Here is a 15,037-nt window from a genome sequence, read left to right on the forward strand (position 1 = left end):
CAATAAGTTCAAATGATTTGTATTCCTATAAGAAAAGATGATGTAGATAACTCCTAAAAATTGTTATTATCATCTGGGTAACTAGAAGTATACTTAGAGGGAACAATGTCAAACTATATAGGACAAAATATCAATATGTGTATATTTTTAAAACTAGGAGAAAAATAATACTAAGAGAAATGGGAAAAGAAATAAAATGGGATAATTTTATATTTCATAAAGAAGCACATGGAGGAAGTGGGGAAGAAGACCAAATCAATAGAAGGCTGAAAGAGTTTGGAAACAGACTCCAAGAAAATTTTAATCATTACAGTGAGAAAGGTCAGAAAAGTTCAAATGGAAGGAAAACCTCCAACTCCAAATTCAATCATCATCATCAACAACATCATCATCAACAACAACAACAACATCATTATCAACAACAGCATCAGCATCAGCATCTAACTATCCATTTTTTCCTGGCCCAGGAAAGATTTTTGCTGAGTAGCTATAGGATTTTTAATAATAATCCAAAAAGAGGATAAAGAAAAAAAGGTTCTTTCAGTCAAGTGAGCAGAGCAAAGAGAGACAGAGACTCATACCTGCAGCACTTTACCAAAAGCACAAGCTCTGAAAAAAGAACCCTGCAGCATGGGTCTCAGCCAAATTTATTTCCTAAGCATCTTTATGTAAAATGAGGACATAACTTAAAAGGATGCTGGGAATGTAGCTCGGGTGTTGCAAATTTTCCATCTGCACAGAACCTAACCTAATAGCATACTATGCAGAGCACTGAATGAAAGCCAAAAGACCTAAAGTCTAGGCTTGAGTGCCACTATGTGTCCTTTGAGGGTAAAAAGAAATCCTTCTTTTTCCTGGACTCAGTTTCCTCCTTTATGTAAGAGTGAAGCTTACCTGGACTCTGCATTAAGCTACTCAATTGAATCAAAGAATAAACCAGGTATAAACAAGGAAAAATATGTTTCTACATGTAACTGAAATAAATATTTTAAAAGAATGCAATTATACATATTTCTGCCATCTTAAAAAAAAAAAGAAAAGAACACAGTGGAAGTAGCAGTGGAAATGGAAAGGACCAAAGGAGAAACTAAAAGACATTTTGAAGCAAGATAGAATTTGGTGACTAATTAAATATAGGAGATGAAGGAAGAGAATGAATGAAAGATGAAACCAAGGTTTCTGGTAAGAGAAGACTAGAAGAGTGGTAGTGCCATTAACAGAAATGGAAAAGAGGACTATTTTTGGAAAAGATTTTGCTTCTTCAGAGGTCCTAAATTATATCTTCTTAGACTTGTTAAAATCTTGCCTAGCAGAGAAGCTGTTGTCTCTTATGTCTGTGAAGGAGAAATATCAAGTTCATGAGTTAATTAGTGGTTTAACCAATGAACTAAATTTTAGTCAAGAGCAGAGGTATGTTAAAATTTTGGTTCTCCAGACCACACTTTCCCCAAGGTTCTTTCTAGCCCACCATCCTTGGATACCTTGAATCCCAAAGAACTATCTATAGCCAGATCCTCTTGGTTTGTTTTGTCACCATTGGTGTAGGAGTATACATCTATACTTTCAACTCTACATGATTCTTTATTGTCATTCTTAGGAAAATAGGAATATTATAATCATGGTCATGGCCTATCTCATAAAGATGGCTAATAGTATCCTGAGGGAGGAAGAAAAGCCATTGACTGAATTTTCAGGTACATGCCCACAGAGTAAGAAGTATACAACTTAATTATGGATCAACAGTAGTTTGATGTGCATTTTTTAGCACCCATGAACAAAGCAGTGTGCTAGTTACTAGGGATACAAAGGTAACTAGAATAGACTTTGCCCATGGGAGCTGTACCCAATATAGGACTCAATGGACCACTGCTCAAGTATTATTCGTTTTCTATGACCTCTTATTCTCTTGGATCTTTCCACTAGGAATCATGCCAAAGAGGGGTCTGGATGTATCTTCTTGTGAAATATTCAGATTCTACAAATTGATAACGACCAAAGGTCTCATCGAGCCTATATCAATGATTGTTCCTCGACGGGTGAGTTACTTCCTTTACTAAGCTATTACAGTGAAGAGAAGTCAGTCACAGCAGACTACCCATGGAAACCCTTAACCATACCTAGCCATACCATTCATACATTTCTGCTTCACTGCTGTGAAGCATACCCTTAGTTCCTTCCAGACCTTAATATAACATAATTTTAAGAGCTTTTGTCATACTGGTCGTCATTCTTCAGAGGCTCTTTAGCTCATCTTTCCTAAAATATAGTCCTAAAAAACTAAAAGTAGTATGGCAGATGTGATCTAAACAGGGCAGGGCACAACAAGACCAGTACCTACACTTTCCTGAATATATTTTTCTTATTGATGTCTAGGACCATCTTAGCTTCCTCGTTTCACACTTTTTTATCATAACACACTGCTAGCATATGTTGAGCTTACATCCATTTTACTTTAACAGCCCCCTCTCTTCCTGCTCCATGCCTAAGATCTTCTTCAAATGAATTACTATTTAGCTATGCCTCCTCATCTTATAATTACAAAGTTGATTTTTTAACCCAAATTTAAGAGATTACCATTATTCTTATTAAACATCTTATTAGAGTTGACTCATCATTCTATCCTGTTACATTTTGGGTCCCAATCATGTCACCCAAATCATTAACCAACCGTCCCTCCTAATTTTGTGTCAGCTGAAAGTTTGATAAGAATTTCATTGTTCCTTTATCTAAGTCACTAATGAAAATATTAAGTGGCACAAGAACAAATCCTTGAGGCACTACATGACACCCCCTTGCAAGTTGTCCTCAACCCATTAATAATTACTCTTTGGACTCAGCCATTACAAGCCCACATAACTGTACCATTCTTTAGTTCACATCATTCCATCTTATTCATAAGAATGCTATTTGTGGAATTTTTTTTTTGCTAAAATGAGGTAAGAAGTAACTAAAGCATTTCTAAGTGGGGGAGGGATGAGAGAGACAGAGAGAGAAAGAGCTAGTCTGACATAGACTATGCCCTTTGTTTTTATTATTCTAAATTTGACAAACATTATTAACCATGAACACTTCTACATACAAAAAAAAGAAAAAGAGGGTTTCATATGAAGCTGAAATGCTATTCCATTTTGCTCATTTTCTTTTTTGAAGTATAGAATAAATTCTATATTTTATTAATTTTTTCAATTAACAAAAATCTATCTTCTCTTCCTCTCATCTCCCTCCCTTGCTCCCCATTTAGAAATTTAAAAAAATAAATTTTATAAAAATGTATAGTCAAACAAAACAAATTCTGACATTGGTCATGTAAAAAAAAAAGCACCAGCTCAATTTGCACATCCCTGTTAGGAGATTGGTAGAAAACATATTGATTTCAAAGTCATCTCATTTGTTTGTATCTTTCTGAATCTCCTTCTGTTCTCTTCTGTTCATTCTTTTAAGTGGCATCTTTTTTAATAATATTTTTTACCAAATACCCACAAAATCATTTTTAACAATTTTTTTTATTTTGAGTTCCAAATTCTTTCCCCACATTCCCTCTCTTCCCTGCTCCCTGAGATGGTAAGGAAATCTTCTTTGTATCATTCTGATACAAATTTTACATATCCAATCATGTACAACATTTCTGCATATTGGTCCTTTTGTGGAGGAGATCTCAAACAAAAAAAAAAAAACAAATAAATAAATAAATAAATAAATAAAACATAGAATGTTTTGTTCTATATTCAAACTCCATCAGTTGGCATGGACTGTTAATGAAACCATTCTGATCCTTTTTGTTCACTGCTTCCTTTTCTGGACATTTATTAAACATCAAATACATTCATTATAAAAATAGTAGAATTCTAAATTTTTGCAAGGAATTAATTTACTAACCTATAGTTTCAGTTTGCACTCTCATTTTCTTTTCAAAAATAAGGATAATACTTGCTCTCCTCAGACCAGTCCCCCAGCACCATTCTCAAGGTCTTTCAAAGGTCATTGGCAAAAATTACATCCAGGATTCTTTTAAAATTTATGTCCATTGTTCATCTTGGCCTAGCAATTTTTTTAAAATTAATTAATTTAGAATATTTTTCCATGGTTACATGATTCACAATTTTTCCCACCCCTCTTCCCTCCCTCCTCCCAGAGCTGACAAGCAATTCCACTGGGTTATCCATGTATCATTGTTCAAAAGTTATTTCCATGTTATTCATATTTGCAATAGAGTGATCTTTTAACACCAAAATCCCAATCATACCTCAATCAAACAATGTGATCAATCATATATTTTTCTTCTGTGTTTCTACTCCTACAGTTCTTTCTCTGGAAGCAGATAGGATTCTTTCTCCTAAATTCCTCTGGATTGTCCTGAATAGAAAAGTCTATTACATTCGATTATGCCAACAGTGTATTAGTTTCTGTGTACAACGTTCTCCTGGTTCTGTTCCTTTCATCTGTATCAACTCCTGAAGGTCTTTCCATTTCACATGGAATTCCTCCAGTTCATTATTCCTTTGAGCACAATAGTATTCCATCACCATCACATACCACAATTTGTTCAGCTATTCCCTAATCATAGGGCATCCCCTCATTTTCCAATTTTTTGCCAACACAAAGAGCACAGCTATAAATACTTTTGTTCCAATATTTTTCATTATTATCTCTTTGGGGTACAAACCCAGCAGTGCTATGGCTGGATAAAAGGGCAGACAGTCTTTTAAAACCCTTTGGGCATAGTTCCAAATTGCCTTCCAGGACAGTGGGATCAATTTACAACTCCACCAGCAATGTATTAGTGTCCCAATTCTGCCACATCCCCTCTAATATTTATTACTTTCCTTTGCTGTCATGTTAGCCAATCTGCTAGGTGTGAGGTGGTTCCTCAGAGTTATTTTAATTTTCATTTCTCTAATCAAAAGGAATTTAGAACGCTTTTTCATGTGATTATTGATAGTTTTTATTTCATCATGTGAAAACTGCCTGTTCATATCCCTCGACCATTTGTCAATTGGGGAATAACTTGGTTTTTTTTGTAAATTTGGCTTAGTTCTTTAAATATTTGGGAAATTAAACCTTGTCAGAGAGTTTTATTATAAAAATTGTTTACCAGTTTGTTGCTTTCCTTCTAATTTTGATTGCATTGGTTTTGTTTGTACAAAACCTTTTTAATTTGATATAATCAAAGTCATTCATTTTACATTTTGCAATGTTCTCTATCTCTTGCTTGGTCTTAAATTCCTTCCTTGCCCACAGATGTGACAGGTATACTATTCTATGTTCACTTTATTTATGATGTCCCTCTTTATAGTTAAGTCATTTACCTATTTTTAATTTATCTAGAGTAATTTTAAATGGAGTTTCTCTAACTCTTTCTGCTAAGTTTTGTTAGAAATATATAGAAATGCTAATGATTTATGTGAACTTATTTTGTACCCTGCAGCTTTGCTAAAGTGTTTATTTATTTCCACTAGCTTTTTAGTTGATTTCTTACCATCATATCATCTGCAAGGATAGTTTAGTTTCCTCATTGTCTACTTTAATCCCTTCAATTTCTTTTTCTTCTCTAATTGCTACTGTTAGCATTTCTAGTAGAATATTAAATAATGGGGGTGATGATGGGCATCCTTGCTTCACACCTGATCTTATTGGGAAGGCTTCTAACTTATCCCCATTGAAGATGGTACTTGCTGATGGTTTTAAATAAATACTGTTTATTATTTTGAGGAAAGTTCCTTGTATTCCTATACTTTCTAGTGTTTTTAGTAGGAATGGGTGTTGTATTTTGTCAAAGGCTTTTTCTGAATCTATTGAGATAATCATGTGGTTTCTGTTGGTTTGGTTATTAATATGGTTGATTATGTGAATGGTTTTCCTAATAGTAAGCTATCCTTGCATTCCTAGTATAAATCCCACCTGCTCATAGTGAATAATCCTTATGATAACTTGCTGTAGTCTTTTTGCGAGTATTTTATTTAAGATTTTGCATCTATGTTTATTAAGGAGATTGGGCTATAGTTTTCTTTCTCTGTTTTTGATCTGCCTGATTTTGGAATCAGTACCATATTTGTGACATAGAAAGAATTTGGTAAGACTCCTTCTTTGCTTATTTTGTCAAACAATTTTTATAGTATTGGAATTAGTTGTTCTTTAAATGTTTGATAGAATTCACTTGTGAATCCATTTTTGGTCTGGTGATTTGACTTTATCAGGGGTTTCTTAGTGCTCACTCTCTCCTGCTTACCTTGAGTATTAACTCTCGATTTACAATTTTATTTCCATTTATCTTTAGTATGAATTTTCATTTCTATTTTTAAAAAATCTTATTCTCCTTGGCAGAGAACACAGAAGTTGCTTCATCTTTATTCATTCACTTTGTCATCTCATTCACCATAAGTAGCAATCTTATGCCTTTCTTAAAATCTTCCTTTTTTCCTATATGTTAAAATTTTACCTACCCTTTTTTGTTATCCCTCACCACTGTAAGACCACTCAGAGTTCCAGGACTCCTGAGAATATTTTTAACACTTGCCAAATTTTTATATTCATGGGTTTGTTACCTGACCTTGCTACCATCCTTTGCATATGTCTTCACTGTGTTGATGAGTCATCTTTGCACAGATGTTTTTCTGCTTAGATACCTCCTCCTTCCCCTTCATCCTCATGGAATTCACTTTGTGTGTTCAGATTTATCTTGAAAGCTTCCTAACAATGATGAACTGATTTCCCCTCTGGAATCTTGGCCACCACATCTTTCCAATCCTTTTTCTGCAACCTTTGAAATTTGTTTCCTGAAAGTCCAAAATGAACATTAGACTATGCCTAGCAATCCTTTCCTCTGTCACAAATTCTAAGATGAGGTCAATTACCCACATGGTTCTGTAATTTCTATTTTGGAAACCAATTTAGTCATAAGATAATAGATATAGAGCTAGATGGAACTTTAGAAGCCATCTAGGTCAACTCCCAAGATAAAGAAACTAAGGGTGATAGAGGTTAAGTGATTTGCCCACTGTCATGCTAATTAAAAAATAGGGGGGCAGAATTTGAATCCAGGTCTCCTATCTAAAAGTTAATGATCTTTCCACTGTTTCATACTGCCTCTCTAGTAGAATCATTTATTAAGTGTTTTCTTTCTGCCAAGCACTATAGGCTAGGTGATAGACATAAAAAAATTAACAAAAGGCCCTACCTCTGATGAACCTAATTTTTAAAATAAATATTTATTGGTATCTTTTATTTTTCATAGCCTTAATCTTCCTCTATGTCCTTTCTCTTTCCTTATCCAGAGAGCCATCCCATTTCTTTTTTTTTTTTTTAAATATATTTTATTTGATCATTTCCAAGCATTATTCGTTAAAGACATAGATCATTTTCTTTTCCTCCCCCCCACCCCCCATAGCCGACGCGTAAGTCCACTGGGCATTAGATGTTTTCTTGATTTGAACCCATTGCTTTGTTGATAGTATTTGCATTAGAGTGTTCATTTAAAGTCTATCCTCTGTCATGTCCCCTCAACCTCTGTATTCAGGCAGTTGCTTTTTCTCGGTGTTTCCACTCCCATAGTTTATCCTTTGCTTATGAATGGTGTTTTTTTTCTCCTGGATCCCTGAAAGTTGTTCAGGGACATTACACCGCCCCTAATGGAGAAGTCCATTACGTTCGATTATACCACAGTGTATTAGTCTCTGTGTACAATGTTCTCCTGGTTCTGCTCCTCTCGCTCTGCATCACTTCCTGGAGGTTGTTCCAGTCTCCATGGAACTTCTCCACTTTATTATTCCTTTGAGCACAATAGTATTCCATCACCAACATATACCACAGTTTGTTCAGCCATTCCCCAATTGATGGGCATCCCCTCGTTTTCCAGTTTTGGGCCACCACAAAGAGCGCAGCTATGAATATTTTTGTACAAGTCTTTGTGTCCATTATCTCTTTGGGATACAGACCCAGCAGTGCTATGGCTGGGTCAAAGGGTAGATATTCTTTTGTCGCCCTTTGGGCATAGTTCCAAATTGCCCTCCAGAATGGTTGGATCAGTTCACAACTCCACCAGCAATGAATTAATGTCCCTACTTTGCCACATCCCCTCCAGCATTCATTACTTTCCTTTGCTGTTATGTTAGCCAATCTGCTAGGTGTGAGGTGATACCTCAGAGTTGTTTTGATTTGCATCTCTCTGATTATAAGAGATGTAGAACACTTCTTCATGTGCTTGTTAATAGTTTTGATTTCTTTATCTGAGAACTGCCTATCCATTTCCCTTGCCCATTTATCAATTGGAGAATGGCTTGATTTTTTGTACAATTGATTTAGCTCATTATAAATATGAGTAATTAAACCTTTGTCAGAGGTTTCTATGAAGATTTTTTCCCAATTTGTTGTTTCCCTTCTGATTTTAGTTATATTGGTTTTGTTTGTACAAAAGCTTTTTAGTTTGATGTAGTCAAAATTATTTATTTTACATTTTGTGATTCTTTCTATATCTTGCTTGGTTTTAAAGCCTTTCCCCTCCCAAAGGTCTGACATGTATACTATTCTGTGTTTACCCAATTTACTTATGGTTTCCTTCTTTATGTTTAAGTCACTCACCCATTTTGAATTTATCTTGGTGTAGGGTGTGAGGTGTTGATCTATTCCTAGTCTCTCCCACACTGTCTTCCAATTTTCCCAGCAGTTTTTATCGAATAGTGGATTTTTGTCCCAAAAGCTGGGATCTTTGGGTTTATCGTATACTGTCTTGCTGAGGTCGTTTTCCCCCAGTCTATTCCACTGATCTTCCTTTCTGTTTCTTAGCCAGTACCAAATTGTTTTGATGACTGCTGCTTTGTAATATAGTTTGAGGTCTGGGACTGCAAGGCCCCCATCATATGTGTTTTTTTTCATTATTTCCCTGGATATCCTTGATCTTTTGTTCTTCCAAATGAACTTTGTTATGGTTTTTTCTAAATCAGTGAAGAAGTATTTTGGTAGTTCAATGGGTATGGCACTAAATAGATAAATAAGTTTGGGTAGGATGGTCATTTTTATTATATTGGCTCGTCCTATCCATGAGCAGTTAATGTTTTTCCAATTGTTCAAGTCTAGTTTTAGTTGTGTGGCGAGTGTTTTGTAGTTGTGTTCATATAGTTCCTGTGTTTGTCTTGGGAGATAGATTCCTAGGTATTTTATTTTGTCTAAGGTGATTTTGAATGGGATTTCTCTTTCTAGTTCTTGCTGCTGAGCTGTGTTGGAGATATATAGAAAAGCTGATGATTTATGTGGGTTTATTTTGTATCCTGCAACTTTGCTAAAGTTGTTGATTATTTCAATTAGCTTTTTGGTTGAATATCTAGGATTCTTTAAGTAGACCATCATGTCATCCGCAAAGAGTGATAACTTGGTCTCCTCCTTGCCTATTCTGATGCCTTCAATTTCTTTATCTTCTCTAATTGCTACTGCTAGTGTTTCTAGTACAATGTCAAATAGTAGAGGTGATAATGGGCATCCTTGTTTCACTCCTGATCTTATTGGGAATGCATCTAGTTTATCCCCATTGCAGATGATATTAGCTGTTGGTTTTAGATATATACTGTTTATTATTTTTAGGAATGACCCTTCTATTCCTATGCTTTCTAGTGTTTTTAATAGGAATGGGTGTTGTATTTTATCAAAGGCTTTTTCTGCATCTATTGAGATAATCATGTGGTTCTTGCTAGTTTGCTTGTTGATGTGGTCAATTATGTGGATGGTTTTCCTAATGTTGAACCAGCCCTGCATCCCTGGTATGAATCCTACTTGATCATGGTGAATGATCCTTCTGATCACTTGCTGGAGTCTTTTTGCTAGTATCCTATTTAAAATTTTTGCATCTATATTCATTAGGGAGATTGGTCTATAGTTTTCTTTCTCTGTTTTTGACCTGCCTGGTTTTGGAATCAGTACCATGTTTGTGTCGTAAAAGGAGTTTGGTAGAACTCCCTCTTTGCTTATTATGTCAAATAGTTTGTATAGTATTGGGGTTAATTGTTCTCTGAATGTTTGATAGAATTCACAGGTGAATCCATCAGGCCCTGGGGATTTTTTCTTAGGAAGTTCTTTGATGGCTTGATGGATTTCAATTTCTGATATGGGATTATTTAAGAATTCTATTTCCTCTTCTGTTAGTCTAGGCAGTTTGTATTTTTGTATATATTCATCCATTTCTCCTAAATTGGTGTATTTATTGCCATATAATTGGGCAAAGTAATTTCTAATGATTGCCTTAATTTCCTCCTCATTGGAGGTGCTGTCCCCCTTTTCATCTTTAATGCTGTGAATTTGCTTTTCTTCCTTCCTTTTTTTAATTAGATTGACCAGTACTTTGTCTATTTTGTTTGTTTTTTCAAAGTACCAGCTTCTTGTCTTATTTATTAAATCAATAGTTCTATCACTTTCGATTTTATTAATTTCTCCCTTAATTTTTAGGATTTCTAATTTGGTTTTCTGCTGGGGGTTTTTAATTTGATCGCTTTCGAGTTTTTTCAATTGCATTTCCAATTGATTGATCTCTGCTCTCCCTTGTTTGTTAATATGAGCTTTCAGGGATATGAATTTGCCTCTGATTACCGCTTTGGCTGCATCCCAAAAGGTTTGAAAGGATGTTTCGCCATTGTCATTTTCCTTGATGAAATTATTAATTGTTTCTATGATTTCTTCTTTAGCTAAACGGTTTTGGAGTATCATATTGTTTAATTTCCAATTGGTTTTAGATTTGGTTTTCCATGTACCATTACTAATCATTATTTTTATTGCCTTGTGATCTGAGAAGGCTGCATTCATTATTTCTGCTTTTTTGCATTTGTGTGCTATGTTTCTGTGACCTAATGTATGGTCAATTTTTGTGAATGTGCCATGTGGTGCTGAGAAGAAGGTGTATTCCTTTTTATCCCTATTTATTTTTCTCCATATGTCTATTAATTCTAATTTTTCTAAGATTTCATTCACTTCTTTTACCTCTTTCTTATTTATTTTTTGATTTGATTTATCTAAATTTGATAATGGTTGGTTTAAGTCTCCCACTAGTATGGTTTTATTGTCTATTTCTTCCTTCAATTCTCCTAGTTTCTCCATTAGAAATTTGGGTGCTATATTATTTGGTGCATACATGTTGATTAATGATATTTCCTCATTGTCTAGAGTCCCTTTTAACAAAATATAATTACCTTCCCTATCCCTTTTGATCAGGTCTATTTTTGCATTGGCTTTATCAGATATCATGATTACCACTCCTGCCTTCTTTCTATCAGTTGAGGCCCAGAAGGTCTTACTCCATCCTTTAATTCTGACCTTGTGGGTGTCAACCCGCCTCATGTGTGTTTCTTGAAGACAACATATGGTAGGGTTTTGGATTCTAATCCATTCAGCTATTCGTCTACGTTTTATGGGTGAGTTCATCCCATTCACGTTCAAAGTTATGATTGTCATTTGTGGACTCCCTGGCATTTTGATTGCCTTCCCTAATTCTAACCTTTTCTTCTTCGGCTCTACCTTTTAGTCCAGTGATTTACTTTGAATCAGTCCCCCTTGTCCCCTCCCTTGATGTTTCCCTTTTTAGTCCCTCCCTTTTTGTTCCCTCCCCCTCCCCCCTCTCTTTCCCTCCCTTTTTGTTCTCCCTCTCCCCCTCCCCCCCTTGGTTTTCCCTTCTCCTTACCCTTGTTGGGTAAGATAGAATTCAAGATCCCAATGGATCTGGATGTTTTTCCCTCTCAGAGTTGATTTCCCTGAGATTGAGGTTTAAGTAAACCCCCCCCCCTCTTCCTCTCCTTCTTATAGGAGTTTTCTTCCCCTCCCCTTCCCCTGTGAATCTTTGTGTGAGAACCATTATTCTATTTGGTCTTTCTTTACCCCCTATTTATACATTACATTTTCCCCACATATTAGTATACATAGGTTGATATAAATGTAGTCCTTATAGAAGAGAGTTTGAGTAAAAGAAGATAACATTTTTCCCCTTTCCTTAATATTTACCTTTTCAGGTATTCCTTGCTCTTTGATTTTCGGTATCAAACTTTCCACAGAGCTCTGGTCTTTTCTTTGCAAAAAGGTGGAAGTCTTCTATTTTGTTGAATGCCCATACTTTCCCTTGGAAGTATATAGTCAGTTTTGCTGGGTAGCTGATTCTTGGTTGGAGACCCAGCTCTCTTGCCTTTCTGAAGATCATGTTCCATGCCTTACGATCATTCAGCGTAGAACTTGCAAGGTCTTGTGTGACCCTGATTGGCATTCCTTTATATCTAAATTGTCTTTTTCTGGCTTCCTGTAGGATTTTTTCTTTTGTTTGATAGCTTTGGAATTTGGCAATTACATTCCTGGGAGTTGTCTTTTGGGGGTTTAGTGTAGAAGGTGTTCTGTGAGCTCTGTCAGTGGATGTATTGCCCCCTTGTTCTAGAATCTCTGGGCAATTTTCTTTGATTATATCTTGTATCACCATGTCCAGTTTGGTGTTTATTTCTGGCTTTTCTGGGAGTCCAATTATTCTTAAATTTTCTCTTCTCCCCCTGTTTTCCAGATCTATCACCTTGTCGGTGAGATATTTTATGTTCTCTTCTAATTTCTTGGTGTTTTGGCTTTGCTTTATTAGTTCTTGCTTTAAAGCCTGGTTTTCTTTTACAGTTTGGTCAAACTGGTTTTGTAGATGCGTGAATTTCTTTTGCATCATTTCCCACTTTTCCTCCCAGAGGGCTTCCATCTTTTTGGTCCTTTCTGATTCAAATTCTTCATGGGTTTGTGGAGAGTTTCTATTTCCTTTGGAAGATTTTGGAGAATTTTCTTGTATATCTTCTTCTATCTGCTCTGTATTTTGTATTTTGGCTCCATAGAATGTGTCCATAGTCGCCCCTTTCTTCTTATTTTTCTTGGTATTTTGGGGCTTCTGTGCTTCTGTGGAATTTGTCATCTCTGAACGTGGAGGATTGGCTTTTCTTGTCTTTGTCTGGTGATCAGTGGCTTTAGTCCTGGGCAGATGTTGGTTCTATGAGCGTTCCCTGGGTTAAACTGAATATGCCTCACTGGAACTGGAATGGAAGGGTCGGACCACGAGGCCACACTCTCCCCCCCCGGCTCGATTTCCGGAAGTTGCCTTCAGAATCCCTGGCCGTGAGGCTGTTTCGTCGGCCTGCGGGGGGATGGGCTGCCGCTTCCCCAAGCTCCGAGAGCACAGACTTTCACTGAGACTTGGATAGCAGGATCCAGCCCGTGAGGCTGTCTTGCCCGCCCTGAGGGTTGCTGTTGTTTTGACCAGCTCTCTGCAGCGGAGGCCCCAGGCAGTAACTTTCACCCGGACCTACCGGCTCTTTGCAGCGGAGGCCCCAGGCAGTAACTTTCACCCGGACCTACCGGCTCTTTGCAGCGGAAGCCCCAGGCAGTAACTTTCACCCGGACTGGGACTTGGGTAGAAGACCCTGAGGGTTGTTGTTCCTCAGACCCTGCTCTCTGAGCCCGGCGCGGCTGCCGCTTCCAGGAGCCTTGGACTCTGCGCTCCTACCCCTGAGGTCCGAGGGATCTCGGGTTCTGGCTTTTAAGGGGAGCCGTACCTTTTGAACCGGGTCCAGGTCCAGGAGGAGGGTTCCCAGGTTCTGTGCTGTTGATCGTTTTGAATTTCGGCGCCTTAGGAGCTTCTAGTTTGAGATCGGTCGGGAAGGGTTTTCCGGAGATCTGAACTTCAGCTTTCTCTAAGCCGCCATCTTAACCGGAAGTCCCATCCCGTTTCTTTTTTTAATGGTTAAAGGAAGACAAAGAAGAATATAATCAGTAAAACATCAGTTTATTGAAAAATATGACAATACATATAATGTTCTACACACAGACACCCCTCCTTTCACCTTGTAAATATCTCTTCTCAGAGGCCAATCTTGTTCCTTATTATTTCCCAGCATTCATTTTCTTTTTTTTTAACTCTTTTTTTTAAATATATTTTATTTGATCATTTCTAAGCATTATTCGTTAAAGACATAGATCATTTTCTTTTCCTCCCCCCCCCCACCCCACATAGCCGACGCGTAAGTCCACTGGGCATTAGATGTTTTCTTGATTTGAACCCATTGCTTTGTTGATAGTATTTGCATTAGAGTGTTCATTTAGAGTCTATCCTCTGTCATGTCCCCTCAACCTCTGTATTCAGGCAGTTGCTTTTTCTCGGTGTTTCCACTCCCATAGTTTATCCTTTGCTTATGAATGGTGTTTTTTTCTCCTGGATCCCTGCAAGTTGTTCAGGGACATTACACCGCCACTAATGGAGAAGTCCATTACGTTCGATTATACCACAGTGTATTAGTCTCTGTGTACAATGTTCTCCTAGTTCTGCTCCTCTCGCTCTGCATCACTTCCTGGAGGTTGTTCCAGTCTCCATGGAACTTCTCCACTTTATTATTCCTTTGAGCACAATAGTATTCCATCACCAACATATACCACAGTTTGTTCAGCCATTCCCCAATTGATGGGCATCCCCTCGTTTTCCAGTTTTGGGCCACCACAAAGAGCGCAGCTATGAATATTTTTGTACAAGTCTTTGTGTCCATTATCTCTTTGGGGTACAGACCCAGCAGTGCTATGGCTGGATCAAAGGGTAGATATTCTTTTGTTGCCCTTTGGGCATAGTTCCAAATTGCCCTCCAGAATGGTTGGATCAGTTCACAACTTTTTTTTTTAACTCTTACCTTCTGTATTAGTATAAGTTCTAAGACAGAAGAGCAGCAAGGGCTAGGCAATTGGATTTAAGTGATTTATCTGGAGTCAAACAGCTGGGAAGTGTCTGAGGTCATATTTGAACCCAGGTCCTCTTGATTCTGGGCCTGGCCCCGTACTACCTAGCTGTCTCCTTCCCCAGCATTCACTTTCAATTGTTAGTCATTGTTGCAGTTTATCATTGTTGTAACCATTGTTATACTGTTTTCTTGGTTCTACTTACTTTACTTTGCATCAGTTCTTCTAAGTCTTTCCAAGCCTTCATAAATAGTACATGTATATGTGCGTGTATATATACATGTATGCCACTTCTTACAACTCCTTAATATTTCATTACATTCAGGTAAAATTA

General features: G+C 37.0%; 1 protein-coding gene across 2 annotated transcripts in view; it reads left to right on the forward strand.

Moving 5' to 3' along the window:
- CORO2A (coronin 2A) overlaps positions 1-15,037 on the forward strand; it is a 175,182-nt gene that overhangs the window by 152,024 nt on the left and 8,121 nt on the right. For both annotated transcript variants that reach the window (XM_007498973.3, XM_001363470.4), the window contains exon 9: positions 1,924-2,036. In XM_007498973.3, coding sequence (XP_007499035.1) covers positions 1,924-2,036 — 113 coding nt within the window. The remainder of the gene's footprint in view (positions 1-1,923; positions 2,037-15,037) is intronic.

The sequence above is a fragment of the Monodelphis domestica genome, chromosome 7 (assembly GCF_027887165.1).
Source record: "Monodelphis domestica isolate mMonDom1 chromosome 7, mMonDom1.pri, whole genome shotgun sequence".
Classification (NCBI taxonomy): domain Eukaryota; kingdom Metazoa; phylum Chordata; class Mammalia; order Didelphimorphia; family Didelphidae; genus Monodelphis; species Monodelphis domestica.